We start from the raw sequence: 18373 nt of genomic DNA, 5'->3' as shown, positions 1-18373 counted from the left end.
CCACTGAGCCTAGGGCTTGCCGATTGGAAGGTCGGTGGTTCGAATCCCTGCGACGGGGTGAGCTCCCATTACTCGGTCCCTGCTCCTGCCAACCTAGCAGTTCGAAAGCACGTCAAAGTGCAAGTAGATAAATAGGTACCGCTCCGGCGGGAAGGTAAAGCGCGTTTCCGTGCGCTGCTCTGGTTTTGCCAGAAGCGGCTTAGTCATGCTGGCCACATGACCCAGAAAAACTGTCTGCGGACAAACATCGGCTCCCTCAGCCAGTAAAGCGAGATGAGCGCCGCAACCCCAGAGTCGTTTGCGACTGGACTTAACTGCCAGGGGTCCTTTACCTTTTTTAACACAGGGTCCTGGGAGCTGAATGTGGTCCTCTAGCCCTCTCTGTCTGGCCCTTGGGACTTTCCATAGGCCATACCCCTCACCCTCCTTGAGTGTGTTTGCCAGACAAAGCCTCCTGCTTGCCTCAACGCATTGCTCCACCCACCACTGACATGTGGTCCCAAGACGTTGCTCAGAAAGGGAACATGGCCAGCAGATTAAAAATGTTTCCCTACTCCAGGCGAACAGAATGAGCTGTCGTTCTCTGTGAACTAAAAGAAGCCTTGGCATTGAATGCAATGTTTTCTTCCTTTCCATCTTCCTTTACCCCTTCTTAGGTGGTGGATTACCTCACTCAGTACTCGGGAATCAAGCCAGGGGATCTGGATGCCAAAATCTCCTCCAAACACCTCACCACCCTCAAATCCACCTACCTGAAACTACGCTTCCTCATCGATGTCGGGGTCAAGTTTGTGGGTCATGGATTGCAAAAAGACTTCCGGGTCATCAACATTATGGTGACTGCCTCTGTTTTGAACCTTTACATATATGTCCCTCATGTATATATGTTTGGGCCTCTGTATGTGAAGGAGCTGACAATGTACAGGGGGCGCACAGGGATTTCTTAGCAGACAAATCAGTGGAGAAAGGCTTTCTTGACAGTAGGAAGATTCAGAAACCACGGAAATAGATTGTTGCCTCTAAATGCTTGTGCCAAAATAAGCCATTCATCTGGCAAACATTTTTGGGACCATCAAGTCCACCACGATAAGGAACAGATAGAACCCCTATCTTCAGTAGATAAAAACTACTGAAACAAAAGACATTCGGTGGAAACTAAAGACGCTATGCCTGTGGCTGAGGATCATACTTTGAACCCTTCCAATGGATATGGGGCGGGGGGGGGGGGAAGGGAGGGAAAGGAAAAAATTGTAAGGGAAATTTAAAATTGGAAGGAGATAATATAATGTATGTAAAAATCCCAAACTTGAATAAAACTTCAAAAAACAAACAGAAAAAAACTTTTTAAAAGCAGGAAGTGTTATGCTTCTGCCTGGATTTTTTGTAAGTCTAGGACTGTTTAGCTGAGTGCCTTCAGGACTCATATGCTCCCAGAATATAACTGGACCTCGCCTGTTCTTGCAGGTTCCCAGGGACCAGGTGATTGACACCGTCTACCTGTTCCACATGCCCAGGAAGAGGATGATCTCACTGCGCTTCCTTGCCTGGTATTTTTTGGGTCAGTACAGACCTCCTTCGGTGCTTATCCATCTCCCAGCCAGCCTGACCTTGCTGCCAAGGATTCCCTCGAGCACAGTAATTCCCTTTGCATCTGTGTCCAGAGGATCAAAATGTCCTTGACGCCCCCAGCCTAGCGCCGGAGTTGAGAATTCAGAGTTGAGAATTTGAGCCCGCAGAGCCGAACTGGAGAACATCAACAGACAGAGCTCCAAGGAGGGGAGGGTCCGAGGAGGGAATTGGGTCAATACCAGGGCCTGAAAGTTGGGTATGCTGTTTCCTAGATTTGATAGACTGAAGAAGGGCAGATCCTTTGCCCTAAGCAGCAACCATTAGAAGTGTTTCCCCTCTCCTGCTGCGGTGGGAGTAGGCAAGGCAACATTAGCCACCGGCTGGATTCTTTCTGTTTCCCATAGATCTGAAGATCCAAGGGGAGACACACGACAGTATTGAAGATGCACGCACTGCCCTCCAGCTGTACAGGAAATATGTGGAGCTGAGCACTGGGGGCTTGGAGCCCGAGGAGTTCCGCAAAGTGCTGAAGGGCCTGTACGAGAAAGGGAGGAAGATGGACTGGAAGGTGCCTGAACCTGATGGCCAAAGCAGCCCCAAGAGTAAGGGCCCAGCTTTCTTTCTTTCCAATTTTACATTTTATTAAGTTTCAACATTTTTAACACATACAATCAAACCACAATTTCGTCTTTTCTCTAATTTTTGTTTACTTCCCATCCCATTTTCCATGCAGTTGTTGTTTCTTCCCTTCTGCTTCTCCCTATCTATCAAATCGTAACCACAATATTATAATCTAATTACTTCTGTGGCTCATTGCTTGAATTCTGCTCGTGAGCTTATTGTATTTCTCTTAAGTAATCCGGAAAAGGCATCCATTCTTCCTTAAAACACTCATCATTAGATCCTCTTAATTTTGCTTTTAATTTTGCATAGTCCATTATCTTACTTATCCATTCTGCTTTAGTGGGGACTTCTTCTTCCTTCCATTTCTGCGCACAAAAAATCCTAGCTGCTGCTGTTACATAAATAAAAAACTTTAGCATTTTCTTTGGGGTTTCCACCTCTATAATCCCACCAATCTTCCACCATCACTGTGTGACTGTGCTTGAGGATAACTGAGCCCACATGTGAGCCCACTTCCATCTATGTGTTTGCGACTGTCATTTTCCTTCTTGCCTATTGCGTTTTGTACACATGCACACAACATAAAAGTTGGGTATCAGCACCTTCAGAATTGTATGCCTCACCTCCTTTTTCCACACTGCTACAGGCAATGGGACGCTGTGGGTTAAACCACAAAGGCTAGAACTTGCCGATCAGAAGGTCAGTGGTTCAAATCCCTGCAACGGGGTGAGCTCCCATTGCTCGGTCCCTGCTGCTGCCAACCTAGCAGTTCAAAAGCACTTCAAAGTGCAAGTAGATAAATAGATACCGCTCTGGCGGGAAGGTAAATGGCATTTCCGTGCGCTGCTCTGGTTCGCCAGAAGTGGTTTCATCATGCTGGCCACATGACCTGGAAGCTGTACACCGGCTCCCTCGGCCAATAAAGCGAGATGAGTGCCGCAACCCCAGAGTTGGCCACGACTGGACCTAATGGTCAGGGGTCCCTTTACCTTTACCTTACAGGCAATGAGCAGAATTTGGTTAAGGTTTGAATTCCCAGCAATTTATGTCGATTGATAGATAGAATCTTTATTTGCGTCGCCCACAAGCCATAGCAAAGGAATCAAATGCAATAAAATACTGATATAGCTAGATTGGTTGGCTGTACAAAATACATTCTAAGAATTTACATCTATACATATGAAAGAGTTAATGACTGTCCTTGACCAGAAATAAAACACATGAAAGAGTTGGCTTTCTTTACTCTAGGCGTTAAACAGGTTAGTCAGATGGTAGATCTTATTCTTATTGCCCCAGTTAAAAAAATTGCTGCGTTTGCTGTCACTTGGTAACGTTGGTCTGTAAGATAAATGACCTGGTATAGATAATAGAAGAGGGTCGATAAGCTCATTATGCAGATCTTTATAAAGAGAACAAGCTAGTAGTACATGTGCTGCAGATTCGATACTGCCGTCTCCGCATGGACATACTGTATTTTTCCGTGTATAACATGCCCCTGTGTATAAGACTACCCCTATTTTTGGGGAGGATTGCCCAGAGTTTTTGAGCTTTTTTGGGGGGTGGGGAATGCAAAAAATCACTAACCCGACTGGCAAACGCTGATAATCGCTCACGTCGCCGAAGCAAACATGCGTCTGCCTGCTCACCAACAGCAGACGGCAATCGCACGCTCAGTTGACGAAGCGGCAGCCAATCCACAGCAACCCTTGCCGCAGCAACCAATCACCCACTGAATAAACGCAGCAGCAGCAATCGTAAGCAGCACTTTACGCATCCACCAATCACCCACAAAATCGCCGCTGAAAAGCTCCTGCTCCCGGCTGCAACCAATCACTCGTCTCCCCCCACGCACTACCCATGTATAAGATGACCCACGTTTTAAAACATGCTTTTAGAGTAAAAAAAAGCTCGTCTTATACACGGAAAAGTACGGTAATGTGATGGAAACGACCCTCAAGTACAGCCAGCAGCAGCATGTTCAATCTTGCATAGGTGAAAGTACATCTGTGTTTTAAAACTGTTAAGTTTTGCAGATAGGATATGCGGAGGAGACTTAAGTGGGAGCATCTTATGTACAGTGGTACCTTGGGTTACATACGCTTCAGGTTACATATGCTTCAGGTTACACACTCCACTAAGCCAGAAATAGTGCTTCAGGTTAAGAACTTTGCTTCAGGATAAGAACAGAAATTGTGCTCTGGCGGCGCGGCGGCAGCAGGAGGCCCTATTAGCTAAAGTGGTGTTTCAGGTTAAGAACAGTTTCAGGTTAAGAACGGACCTCCAGAACAAATTAAGTACTTAACCCGAAGTACCACTGTATATGGAGAATGATTTCAGTGATGCGCTGGCACCAAGAGCAAATAGCATTCCTGAAAGATTTATCGCGTCAATTGGTTCAAGATGTGGATCCCTCAAATCTCTGATCTTTCCTCCAGGAAACCCTTCCACCTTTGGTTCCCCAATATCCAGAGTCTTCTTTATGATGCTGGGTCATGGATCCTATCAACAAGTTGTTTAGAGCTAGGTGGTTGCCGGCTGCCGTTCCATGGTTCACACATTGCTGTCTTTTTATATTTCTCTGACAGGTGCCGCTGTGTTCCCAGCAGTGCTGTCCCTCTGATCCTCAAGACCTCGCCAAATCCCATCTTTTCTGTGCTCTCTTCAGGAGGGGACTGTCAAAGAATCTGCTCCCCGAGACCTGGACATCCTAGGACCTGGATTATAATGCATATGCGTGTATGGAAAGAGAAGGCTGTGGTAGTTAGCAGGCACTCTGCACATTTCCAGGGGCCAAGGGAATTCTGCCAGAGTGCCTCTGTCCCTGTTTTCCTTGCCAGTCTTCGTAGAGCCCAGAAATCCTACATAACTAGGGACGAGAGAGTGTGTACAGCAGTACCCTTTGGTAACCACGTGAGGGCACAGTTACATTGAAAGAGCTGTTCTCATGGTTTGAATGCTGAACATACACACTCCCCGGGGGAACCTAATGCCAGACTATTCTCACATGTATTTTGTATAAAAGGGGTGAGTGAAACCAGATCTGTGACTTGCTCTGATCCATCCTTTCTGCGTCCATTAATGCCATTAGCGGAGTTCAGCTGGATGACCTGTTTTATCTTCTGGCTCAGAACTGTTCCTGAAACAACGTAGATCTGGACTCCACTGCCATGGGACTTCCGTGGCTTTTAAACCGTTTTGTATTTTGTCCGTGAATTGTGGTCAAGGTGTCTACGAAATGTAATCAAGCTGTAAAAACACTGCCAGTGCTTCAGATACTTCTTTGTAGTCCTGCCTTTCCTTTGCTTGCCTGTCCGGTTTGCTTCCTTCTTTTTTTTTCATTTTGAATTGCAGTCATCCCTGGCCCCCCTGCAAATATAATGTCATTAATGTGTATCTACAAAGCCAGGCTGTACAACACTTCCAGCTTCAGAACTTTGCCCCAAACCTTGTCTCAAGCAAGTCTTGATGACCAGGGAGTGCACTGTGTGTGTGTGTGTGTGTGTGTGTGTGAGAGAGAGAGAGAGAGAGAGAGAGAGAGAGAGAGAGAGAGAGAGCGCGCGCGTTTGTGGCAGAATTGAGAATGATTTTAAAGGGCATAATATCAAACAGAAAGAGGAGAATATATTGGGATACTGAAGTAGAGAGGAAATGAATGGCGAAAAGGTAGATGGCAGCTAAAGTTGGATTCATCTGTGAAAAAGGCAGGCCTTCTGTATGGGATGCTATGGCGCCAATCATGGATTAGGATGTGCACTTACCCCTAAGAGAAGGGCTCAGGAGCAATGAGATATCAAAAGCAGAGCAGCTAGCAACATTAAGAGTATTGGTTTTGGGTGGGGAATTTTTTCTAGCCAGTGGGCTGGATCTTTTTACCTCCCTCCTCAGTAGGAGTGGATAGCTGTGAATGGGATATTCTATAATTTCATCTCCACCCACTTTTTGCACACACACACCCCTGAATGTTACCCTCAATGAAATGTCCTCAGGCTGACAATCACCACTTTTAATAAAATGACTTGCTTTCTCCTGTGGCTGATGCTTCTAAGGGATGGGGTTACATTGCGAGACCTGCACTTACCTGTTCGTTGAACACTAGCCCTGCATTTTTCCATGACAGCAGGCTCCTCATGAGTCACCTTCCAGGAAATGGCAGGAGCCTAAGAGCTGGCTCACACATCCATTGTCCTCTCAATCATAATGCACTTCTTCCAGACAGATAAGTGCCCAGTTAAGTGACAACCTTAAGGAATATCTGTCTTGACAGCATTTTCCCTCCTGCCTAATTTGTTCTTATGGATTAGCAACACGCCAGGATGCCAGGATCCCATTGGCCAGTAACAAATCTTGTCAGTGGCACCAAACCCCAATATTCAGGTTTGATTGGTCAAGAGACCCAAAGGAAAGAAAAAGCATTGAAAATACTTTTTTTTTTGGGGGGGGGGGGGAGAGACTTTTCTTATGAGGGATAGTGCCCAATCTGAGGAAAATGCTGCCTGCCATATTTCATCTAAAGATTTGCATAGATCACAGAATTTATTTTCCTATTGTTGAATTGGATGAATGCCAAGCCGGAATTAAGATTGCCGGAAGAAATATCAACAGCCTCAGATATGCAGATGACACAACCTTGATGGCAGAAAGTGAGGAGGAATTAAAGAACCTTTTAATGAGGGTGAAAGAGGAGAGCGCAAAATCTGGTCTGAAGCTCAATATCAAAAAAATGAAGCTCATGGCCACTGGTCCCATCACCTCCTGAAAAAAATAGAAGGGGAAGAAATGGAGGCAGTGAGAGATTTTACTTTCTTGGGCTCCATGATCACTGCAGATGGTGACAGCAGTCACGAAATTAAAAGACACCTGCTTCTTGGGAGAAAAGCAATGACAAACCTAGACAGCATCTTAAGAAGCAGAGACATCACCTTGCCAACAAAGGTCCGTATAGTTAAAGCTATTGTTTTCCCAGTAGTGATGTACGGAAGTGAGAGCTGGACCATAAAGAAGGCTGATCGCCGAAGAATTTATGCTTTTGAATTATGGTGCTGGAGGAGACTCTTGAGAGTCCCATGGACTGCAAGCAGATCAAACCTATCCATTCTGAAGGAAATCAGCCCTGAGTGCTCACTGGAAGGACAGATCCTGAAGCTGAGGCTCCAATACTTTGGCCACCTCATGAGAAGAGAAGACTACCTGGAAAAGACCCTGATGTTGGGAAAGATGGAGGGCACAAGGAGAAGGGGATGACAGAGGACGAGATGGTTGGACAGTGTTCTCGAAGCTATGAACATGAGTTTGACCAAACTGCGGGAGGCAGTGGAAGACAGAAGTGCCTGGCGTGCTCTGGTCCATGGGGTCACGAAGAGTCGGACACGACTAAACAACAATTGTTGAATTTGGAATGGTTAGCTTCAGAATGTACTTAAAATGAGCTGACAGTGAGCCGGTCCCATAGGCAGCTATTACACCAGGCCTCACTTTTGTGGACTGACCTCAGGTCAAGGTATGTTGCTGGCTGCCCAGCTGTTTTATGCTCTTGAATTTTAAAACTTGGTGCTCCATTCTTCTCTTGGATGCTTATATTTTTGAATACTTACTGCTTTGTTGAATCTAGAGCATCCTGAGTGGAATATACCGTATTTTTTGCTCTATAAGACTCACTTTTTCCCTCCTAAAAAGTAAGGGGAAATGTGTGTGCGTCTGATGGAGCGAATGCAGGCTGCGCAGCTATCACAGAAGCCAGAACAGCAAGAGGGATTGCTGCTTTCACTGCGCAGTGATCCCTCTTGCTGTTCTGGCTTCTGAGATTCAGAATATTTTTTTTCTTGTTTTCCTCCTCCAAAACTAGGTGCGTCTTGTGATCTGGTGCTTCTTATAGAGCGAAAAATACGGTAAGTGGAAATTGCCAAGAAACCAGACAAAACCATACCATAGGCCCTTGAACCCGTCAGTCACTCCTGAGCTTCAGTTTACCAGTAATAATTGCGGAAGTAGGTGATATAATGGCAGTATGGATGGCCTTTAGGTCATCTGTATGAAGAAGGTGAGTTGAAACAAAATTAAGTAAAGGGGTCCATTTAATTCTATTGGCTGCGGTTATGCATAGGTTTGCATTGGAGAGAAATTGAATTTTTATGGAGGAATTGCTAAGGAGTGGACTTGCAAGTACCATTGTTAAGGGTAGGTGACCGTTTTCAATATTGTGGCTCACTTCAACTCCATTACAAACTTACGTGGAAATCGTGAGATTGTGCTATAATCTATGACACTGGCTTCTTAAATTGTGGTGCCCAGAATTGGTCACAGTACAGTGGTACCTCGGGTTAGATATGCTTCAGGTTACATACACTTCAGGTTTCAGACTCCACTAACCCAGAAATAGTGCTTCAGGTTAAGAACTTTGCTTCAGGATGAGAACAGGAATCATGATCCAACAGTGCGGCGGCAGCAGGAGGCCCCATTAGCTAAAGTGGTGCTTCAGGTTAAGAATAGTTTCAGGTTAAGAACGGACCTCCGGAACGAATTAAGTACTTAACCCGAGGTACAACTATATTCCAGGAGTGGTCTGACCAGAATAGACTGGTACTATTATTTCCCTTGAAATAATGTACTTCTGTTGATGCAGCCTAAAATAGCATAGCTATTTGACAGAGCTTCCCTGCGTTGAGTAAGTTCTTGGATCTGGTGACTTTTTCAGGGCTTTCGAGCCCTTTGAAAATTTGGGGATCTGATGCCGCCCAACTTGGGATCCCTCTGTAATCATTTAGCTCCTCCCAACCCTGTATCCTAAACAGTTAACATACCTTCTAGGTTCCTGCCTGAACATTCCCTTTGCTTTCTCCCTTCCATCCTCCTTAATTGGCCATGCTCCCTGCCAAGCCATTGGCAGGATTTCCCCCCCTTTATTTCTTTTCTTTTTGCTGAGGGAGCCCAGATTGCGGTCTGTCATCTTGATTGATCCCCTCCTTCTCCAGCTCAGGTCAGTATATCAAGTGTTCGCCAAGGGGGGGTTTCTGCAAGAAATGGCCCAGTGACACTGGCTGCCACTTCTGAAGAGCAAGAGGACCTGACGGATCTCCAGAGGGACGAAGAGAGAGGAGAATATATATTCCTTGTCTTGTGTGGTGTGAGTGCTCTCCAGTTAAAACCCTCAGCATGATTGCTACCCATCAGAACATGACAACCGCTCTGGTGAGTTCTGCCTGTAGGTTCAGCTAGTCAGTTTGCCCTGAAACAGTGTGTGTGTTTTGTGTGTGTGTGTGTGTGTGTGTGTGTGTGTGTGAGAGAGAGAGAGAGAGAGAGAGAGAGAGAGAGAGAGAGAGAGATGGATTAGACAGACTTAGGGCTTCTTTTGCACTCTGGTTCGCCCCAGTATTGAAACTTGGGAAAGTATTTTTTTGGTAGAAAACCCCCAAACCCATGGGCCTAATTTAGCTGAAAGCTGATTTCATCACATGTGCTGTTTTGCACATTGCACTTTGCGGGTTAGATCCAAATTGTTAACATTAGTTTTGCATAGTGGGTCAGACGTGCTTTCTCCTTCAATGTGAGGCTTTTGCAGCCGCTAAAAATCTCCTACGCACTTTGGCAGGGGGTGGGATGGAGAAGAAGCGAAGTCCCTGACTAAAAACATCCATTATTGGGGAGTTTATTTGATATTTATATTTTTAAACGCATTCCAAAACGTCTGTCCTGGCTGTATCAAGGTGATTCTATATTGCAGTTCACAATGTGTGATACTGCTATGGTTGGGCAGTAGGCAAAGCAAATTAAAAACTGAATGGATGTCTAATGTTTCATCTGTTTGGTATTATGAGACCTGTTATATGCTCCGAAGAATTGCCGGTGTTTCCCTCACTCATCTAAACAGGTATCTCCCTTCTCCCCCCCATCCTTTTTTCTCTTCAAGGCATCATTTAAAGGGGTACATTTAACACTGAGAATTCTAGATAAGGGGCAGCTGTTCTCTCTTTGCTTCGGGAGAGGGGGGCACTTAGGATGCTCTCTAGTGCGGAATACTTGAGCAGTTCTGAGCTGATTATACGGTCTGCAGAATGAAGTTATAAGACTAAGAATCCTGGACTACACTGCATCAGACTGTCTTATGTTTTTGAACGCTTTCCCACCTTTAAATCTACAACAAACTTCTCAACAGGCTATAAATTAGGAAATTGGAGAGAGAGAGAGAGGTTTTGCACAACCCTTTCCATGGTGTGTGACTTTACTAGATGTAGGGGCAGCTTACCCAGGTAGGATGACTGAAGAGTAATTTCATGCACACAAGTCTGTCAAGTAACAGTGAAAAAGGTGGAGGTTATATAGCACAGACACCACTAAATTGTGCCCATGCAATGGCTAAATGTGACCAGTGTGGACCCATGACATCACTGACTTGAATTTATCTTATTTATTGACCATTTCCCTGACACCTAACTCCTTGTGGTGCTACCACAAATGGGGATTCTCTCACCAGCGACATCTGCCCGCCAATATTAACTGAAGTCCTATTAGTTGTCTTGAGAATATGCAGAGTGTTCCTCTACTGAGGCTGTTATGTAGTGAAGTTTCACCCTGGGCCAGCAGGGGGATACTGTAGATGGTTTCACTAGGGTCTGTAGATAGTTTTCACTCAGGTCCACGTCAGTTATTTTAGGCGGGAAACTCTGGGTTGTTGTTGCTACAATGTTGACAGCCGGCTGCCTATAAAAGCAGGCCGGCCGAGCTGTTTGCTGGTCAGTTCTATTCCAGCTTACAAAATAAAGAGCTGCTTTGGAGAAATCGTTGTGTCGTCTGCTATGTCAACCCACAACTTAACAGAGGCTATGTGGTGCAGGGGCAATGAACCAGTTCAGATATGCCGTGGGATCCTGCTCTTGGCAGTAGTTGGCAGATGTGATAGAGGCGCCCAGGCTGCTTTGGTTAAATCGCACCCACAACCTGGAGCTGCCCTCATCCAGTACAGTGGTACCTCAGGTTAAGTACTTAATTCGTTCCAGAGGTCCATTCTGAAACTGTTCTTTTTTAAAAAATAATAATATTTATTCCAGTTTTAAAGGTTACAAAAAGAAAACACTGAATTAAACAAGAAAAAACAAAACAATACATCACAATACAGTAGATACATACAGACAAAAAAAGAGAAAAAAACAACAACACAGAAAAATGCCAACAATTAAGAAAAAGGAAAAAAAACAAGTCAAACCTTCCCATAACTTATTTTTCATCTGCTTGTTTCCTTGACCTCCTCACACCTCCCTTTTTTGTATTCTAGTTCAATTAGATATTTCAGCAAATCCTTTCCATCTTTGTTTTTATCCTAATAATTTATCTTAACATACTGTAATTTTACATTCTCTTCTTTCACCAATTAACAAACCATTTTTACTTAATATCATTTCTGCTAAAACCACATAACTTCATTCCAACATCCTTCTAACATTCCTTAATTTTACAGTGTTTCTGTAAATAAACTTTAAATTTCTTCCAATCTTCTTCCACCAACTCTTCTCCTTGGTCTCGGATTCTGCCAGCCAGTTCCATATAGTCCATCACCTTCATCTACCATTCTTCCCGGGTGGGTAAATCTTGTGTCTTCCAATACTTTGCAGTAAGTATTCTTGCTGCTGTTGTAGCATACATAAATAAATTTCTGTCCTTCTTTGACACCAATTGGCCGACCATGCCCAGGAGAAAGGCCTCTGGTTTCTTCTGAAAGGTATATTTAAATACCTTTTTCATTTCGTTATAAATCATCTCCCAGAAAGTCTTAATCCTTGGGCATGTCCACCAAAGGTGAAAGAATGTACCTTCGGTCTCTTTACATTTCCAACATTTATTATCGGGCAAATAATAGATTTTTGCGAGCTTGACTGGTGTCATGTACCACCTGTATATCATTTTCATTATATTCTCTCTTAAGGCATTACATGCCGTAAACTTCATACCTGTGGTCCATAACTATTCCCAGTCAGCCATCATAATATTATGTCCAACATCTTGTGCCCATTTAATCATAGCAGATTTAACCGTTTCATCCTGAGTATTCCATTTCAACAGCAAGTTATACATTCTTGACAAATTCTTAGTTTTAGGTTCTAACAGTTCTATTTCCAGTTTTGATTTTTCCACCTGAAAACCAATTTTCTTATCCAAATTGTAAGCCTCCATTATTTGATAATACTGAAACTGTTCTTATCCTGAAGCGCCACTTTAGCTAATGGGGCCTCCTGCTGCTGCTGCACCGCCGGAGCACGATTTCTGTTCTCATCCTGAAGCAAAGTTCTTAACCCAAGATACTACTTCTGGTTTAGCGGAGTCTGTAACCTGAAGCGTCTGTAACCTGAAGCGTATGTAACCCAAGGTACCACTGTACTTAGATTCTGTCCTGCAGTGGTAGAGAACTTTGTACCCTCCAGCTGTGGCTGAACTTCAGCTCCCATCAGCCCCAGGCAGCATTGCCAATAGCCAGGGGTGATGTGGGACTTTATGACATCTAGAGGACCACAACATCTGGAGGTTCATTGTCCCTGCTTTATAGTGAAACCAGCTAACTCTAGGATTTTCCAATACAGTGGTACCTCGGGTTAAGTACTTAATTCGTTCTGGAGGCCCATTCTTAACCCGAAACTGTTCTTAACCTGAAGCACCACTTTAGCTAATGGGGCCTCCTGCTGCTGCTGCGCCGCAGGAGCACGATTTCTGTTCTCATCCTGAAGCAAAGTTCTTAACCCGAGGTACTATTTCTGGGTTTTGTTGTTGTTTAGTCGTTTAGTCGTGTCCGATTCTTCATGACCCCATGGACCAGAGCACGCCAGGCACTCCTGTCTTCCACTGCCTCCCGCAGTTTGGTCAAACTCATGTTCGTAGCTTCGAGAACACTGTCCAGCCATCTTGTCCTCTGTCGTCCCCTTCTCCTTTTGCCCTCCATCTTTCCCAACATCAAGGTCTTTTCCAGGGAGTCTTCTCTTCTCATGAGGTGGTCAAAGTATTGGAGCCTCAGCTTCAGGATCTGTCCTTCCAGTGAGCACTCAGGGCTGATTTCCTTAAGAATGAAGAGGTTTGATCTTCTTGCAGTCCAGACTCTCAAGAGTCTCCTCCAGCACCATAATTCAAAAGCATAAATTCTTCGGCGATCAGCCTTCTTTATGGTCCAGCTTTCACTTCCATACATCACTACTGGGAAAACCATAGCTTTTACTATATGGATCTTTGTTGGCAAGGTGATGTCTTTACTTTTTAAGATGCTGTCTAGGTTTGTCATTGCTTTTCTCCCAAGAAATTTCTGGGTGAGTGGAGTCTGTAACCTGAAGCGTATGTAACCTGAAGCGTATGTAACCTGAAGCGTATGTAACCTGAGGTACAACTGTACAAGGATGAGGTCAGGAGCATCCTTTATAGCAGTTGTGGGGGGACTTTGTGCCTCTAGATGTTGCTGAGCTACAACTCTTATCAGCCCCAGCAGGTATGGCCAATGGCCAGGGATTATGGAAATTGTAGTCCAGTAACATCTGAAGGAACAAAACTTCTCCATGCCTACTTTGTAGGAAAAGCTTGTTCCTTGACCTGCCTTAGACTGGAAACACAATTGCCCAGGGTGGGACAGGTTTGAATGTGGGGAATTTTAAACGCAACAGCTGCCCACAAAGTCTCTGTTGTGGGGAACATCAATCATAGCTCTCAAGAGAGCTGTAGGGCCACCATTGCAGCATGGGGAGCCAAACTCTGGCTTCCAAGTCCAAATGTTTCAGGAGCAAAGATGTGCTTTGGGTGGGCCATGAACTCTTCCTGCCGGGCTCTGATCCAAGCTGCTTTGGCAGCTCTCTGAAGTGATCTCTTAATTAAGACTGAAAATACCCGCAAGGGGGGGAAAGAACAGAAATGGTGCCAGGCAATTAGTTTAAAAGCCCTGTGGGTTTATAGATCAATAGAAGAGCTAGCCTCTATCAGCCCCCCCCCTTTTTTAATTAGCACCTCCTGGTTTCTATAGGGGAAGCAAAAAGTAATAAATGACCAGCCTAGAATCCTATCCCAGCCTGAGGAACATTTTTGTGAAGAAGAGCGGACTGCCTTAGGCCATACAACCTGTATTCACAGAACTCAGTGGGATGTTTTTTATGAAGAGGCATCATGGATATAGATGACTTCTCCATTAGGCCACACAGCCACACCTGCCATGATCGCAAACCTGGACTCTTGCATATCAGTGGTGCTGTATTTTGGAGTTTATGGGGTGTTAGGGGAGGGGCAGTACTTCTAGCGGGGACATGTCATGCTCCTTCTGAGGTAGTTTGTCCATCTTTGGCCCCTCTACCCTGCACTCAGCTCTCACCTGTGGCTCCTAGAAGCTTTCAGCATGAAACATCAGCCACACCCTGGCTTCAGCTAGGAATCCTTTTGACTCCACCGGAGGGAGCAAAGCCAGGTTACTCCATGAATCCAGTTTACACCTAGGAATCTGGTCTTTTTAACTCCACTGGAAGAAGCCAAGCCAGCGTACTCCTCCCCGCCATACGTTACTGGACTTCCAAGTTTCTAATGTCATATCAGCCCCAATGGTCAATGATGATGGAGGCTGGACATCTGAAGGCCGCCTTGTTGGTTTGGGCACCATGGTTCATAAGCTTACCATGGTTCATAAGCGTACCATGGTTTATGCTATCTGGCCATCTCACAATCAATGGTTTTTGGAGCAGGTATGGTCTTATAACTCATGGGACGAAATAGATAGCCCTCTTCTGTTTGGTTTAACTTGGGATGACTTAAACACTCATAGCTAAACTTGGAATGAAGCAAGCTGGTTTGCACTAACCGAGGATCTTTTCTCTCCCTCCTCACGCAGAACATGGGGTTCAGCAGGTCCCCGCCTCGCAACTGGAAGGGAATTGGGATCGCAATGTTGGTAGTGGCGATGCTGGCGTCGGTCATCATTGTGGCTATCCTGATGCTCACTCCAGGTAATATCAGCAGGGCAGGGTGCTTTCGTGGACGGTAGCTTAGTTAGGGTTGCCTTACGCCCAGATTTTCTTGGGCATAACTTTTTTTGTGTCCAGATTTTTACTTCTTGAAATATGGCAACCCTCAGCGTAGTTGAAGGGAAGTGGGTGGCGCTGTGGGTTAAACTACAGAGCCTAGGACTTGCCAATCAGAAGGTTGGCGGTTCGAATCCCTGCAACGGGGTGAGCTCCTGTTGCTCGGTCCCTGCTCCTGCCAACCTAGCAGTTCGAAAGCACGTCAAAGTGCAAGTAGATAAATAGGTACCGCTCCGGCGGGAAGGTAAACGGCGTTTCCGTGCGCTGCTCTGGTTCGCTGGCCACATGACCCGGAAGCTGTACACCAGCTCCCTTGGCCAATAAAGTGAGATAAGCGCCGCAACCCCAGGGTCGGTCAGGACTGGACCTAATGGTCAGGGGTCCCTTTACCTGTACCTTTAAGCGTAGTGGAAACTTTTGACACATTCCTGGTCCTCCAGGGGTTAAAAAGCATAATTGGAGTATTTTGCTTTTTAAAAACGAGAAGCATTAAAAGGGAAATCAGCTGCCAGCCACCTGTGTATGTAATCTGAATAAACTGGTGCAATGCAAGTCGAATTAAGCACTGCAGATTCTTTGCATAATGGGCTATTAGTGCAGAAGTACAAGACTTCATTGAGTATACCCTTTGGAGACTCAGAGGTGTACATAAAAGCAGGAGCCAGCTCTCTTCCTGGTGAGTCCAGTTTCCCTTTCTTTTACTCTTCCAAGATGCACAGCCCTGCCTCCATGGCAATGCCGATCTCTTTGCTGATTTGCACCTACTCACTCTGCTTTTCTGCTTGGCTGTCTCAAGAGTGTTGGCTATAAAAGTCTGGGAGCGAGGCGGGCCGTGAGCACATTGCCAGGCACCTGTAACTAAGGTTGCGGAGAAATTCGGATCCGTTCACATTTGAAGGCCAGCCTACACAATTTGTGCTTTGTGAAATAGTACGCAGACTGAAACACAGCCGTCCTTCAAAATCTGTGCTTCTCTGAAGTTGGCAAGCCATTTCTCCAGCAAAGTAAATATGTAGTGCCTATGGCTAGGAGGATAAAGAGTGCGACCCATTGGGGCAACCCAGTCAGATTGGCAGGGTACAAATAATAAACTAATAATAATTACCGTATTTTTTGCTCTATAAGACGCACCAGACTACAAGACACACCTAGTTTTTGGAGGAGGAAAACGAGAAAAAAAATATTCTGAATCTCAGAAGCCAGAACAGCAAGAGGGATTGCTGCGCAGTGAAAGCAGCAATGCTTCTTGCTGTTCTGGCTTCTGTGATAGCTGTACAGCCTGCATTCACTCCATAAGATGCACACACATTTCCCCTTACTTTTTAGGAGGGAAAAAGTGAGTCTTATAGAGCAAGAAATACGGTACGCATCTGTGAAAGCTGTGTACAGAAGTGCATTGTATTAGGGAAAATACAAACATTAGGAAAAATGGGTATATGAGGCAAAATTGCAAGTAAAAATGGCCAAATTAGGAGAAATCTGCACTAAAATGCTGGTGAAACTCCCCGAGGACTTTAAAAAAATATTGCCAGCTGTTGTGGAAATGTGCAGAACTCAATGGAAGACTGGAAAAATTAGAAACGGAAATGGACAGATCTGACCATCCTTGCCTCTGCAGCACAGTTCCACTTTCTGCCTTCTTCACATGTTTAATATGCATGCCGAAGCCCTTATAAAAGGGCTGCAGGTCTTGAGGAATCGGTGGCTCTCTTGCTGTTGTTGACCTCCAGTTCCCATCTGCCCCAGCCAGCATGGCTCAGCGGTCAGGAAAGATGGGAGTTGTAGTTCAACCATACCTGAAGAGCCACAGGTTTCCTGTCTGTGCTCTAGATTGCCCAGAACACACAGTAGTGTGTAAATAATAATAATAATAATAATAATAATAATAATAATGATGATGACACTGCACACTGCTAGCCAGCTGTTCACCCTTGTCTTTCCATATCTAGAAGACCCCCCAATTGGCTTCCACACTCCTCTGACTCTTGATGACCTGGAGAGTGAAGATTTCCAACTCCACCAACCCCAGCTACATTGGGTGACAGGTGAGTTGTTTTCCTCTGATGTGTGCTAGAACGCGGACATGTCAATAAGATGTTCTTATTCGAGCCTATTTGTTTGGGCTAAAGGCTGCTGGGTGGAATTTATTCCACACTAGTGGTTTTACGAGGAACCAATGTCTTTTATGAACCAACAGTTTGGCCTAGAAAATGCCCAAAACCTCTTCTACGGTTCCATAGGGCAGTGGACATTCAATAACATGGCAATATGTAACCTGGGGACATGGGCAGGGCTGTAGCTTAGCGGTAGAGCATCTGCTTAGCATGTCAAAGATCTCAGGTTCAATTCTTGGCTACTTAAAACCCTGCTGAAAGCATGGAGAATGTCTGCCAGACCATGTACACCACTGGTGGGGAACCTATGGACCTCTAAATGTTGCTGGACTGCAGCTCCCAAAATCCTCTGCCAGGGGTTGCAGCCCAGAAACAACTGGAAGCCTATAGGTTCCCCATGTCTGACATAGACAAGATTGAGCTAGACACTCAAATTGGCCTGATTTTGTATAAGAAAGGCTCTTATGGAATTTGTGTTCCCTTCTGACCTTCTCCTTGGGGAAACCCTGACAAACTTCACAGGAAGTCCACCGTCTTCAAAAACAGTTTTGCTAGAGAATCGCAAGATAAATATTTTTTTACATGTCAACAAATCTCCTGATCATGACTCCATGACTCAATCCACCCTGAAACGTCGTTACCAGGGATGGAGGTGTATTGAATGAGAAATATGTTGATTGGCTACGCAGGCACAAGTTGAACCATTTTACTGTGGGAATGTTCTGGGGTGCAGGAGAGGATATATTGACTAATTATATCCTTATCCAACTTGTGCTAACAAGTTCCCAAAATATCAGCAGAGTTTATAGACATTCCCCTTTAAGCTCGCAACTGTAACGTGTGCACAGGTTCGCTAGAACCTCTATAATAATTACTCTGGTAATTTCCCCTTTGTTCCCTCTTAAAATGCAAGACACGACACAGTCTTTATAAAAGTATAAAAGAGTTTACTCACGTTCTGTTCACAATATGATCCCAGAAGGTAGGCAGGCTTAAAAAAGGTTACATGCACTTGAAACTATCTTATAGGAAGATAGTACTGTC

The 18373-nt window shown here is 45.0% G+C and overlaps 2 protein-coding genes across 4 annotated transcripts in view; both read left to right on the top strand.

Moving 5' to 3' along the window:
* Window positions 1–6217, top strand: part of PAN2 (poly(A) specific ribonuclease subunit PAN2) — a 38538-nt gene extending 32321 nt beyond the window's left edge. For all 3 annotated transcript variants that reach the window (XM_079966344.1, XM_079966345.1, XM_079966346.1), the window contains exons 23-26: window positions 657–836; window positions 1465–1558; window positions 1974–2171; window positions 4779–6217. In XM_079966344.1, coding sequence (XP_079822470.1) covers window positions 657–836; window positions 1465–1558; window positions 1974–2171; window positions 4779–4813 — 507 coding nt within the window. In that variant the 3' untranslated portion in view covers window positions 4814–6217. The remainder of the gene's footprint in view (window positions 1–656; window positions 837–1464; window positions 1559–1973; window positions 2172–4778) is intronic.
* A 1868-nt stretch (window positions 6218–8085) lies between these two features.
* LOC307210467 (inactive dipeptidyl peptidase 10-like) overlaps window positions 8086–18373 on the top strand; it is a 62765-nt gene continuing 52477 nt past the window's right edge. Inside the window, exons 1-4 of the mRNA XM_079966361.1 lie at window positions 8086–8230; window positions 9162–9378; window positions 15026–15140; window positions 17165–17260. Coding sequence (XP_079822487.1) covers window positions 9343–9378; window positions 15026–15140; window positions 17165–17260 — 247 coding nt within the window. The 5' untranslated portion in view covers window positions 8086–8230; window positions 9162–9342. The remainder of the gene's footprint in view (window positions 8231–9161; window positions 9379–15025; window positions 15141–17164; window positions 17261–18373) is intronic.

The sequence above is a fragment of the Podarcis cretensis genome (genome assembly GCF_951804945.1).
Source record: "Podarcis cretensis genome assembly, chromosome: 2".
In the NCBI taxonomy this organism is placed as follows: domain Eukaryota; kingdom Metazoa; phylum Chordata; class Lepidosauria; order Squamata; family Lacertidae; genus Podarcis; species Podarcis cretensis.
Note: the sequence above shows the minus strand (reverse complement) of the source record. Positions and strands in the feature narration are given on the sequence as shown.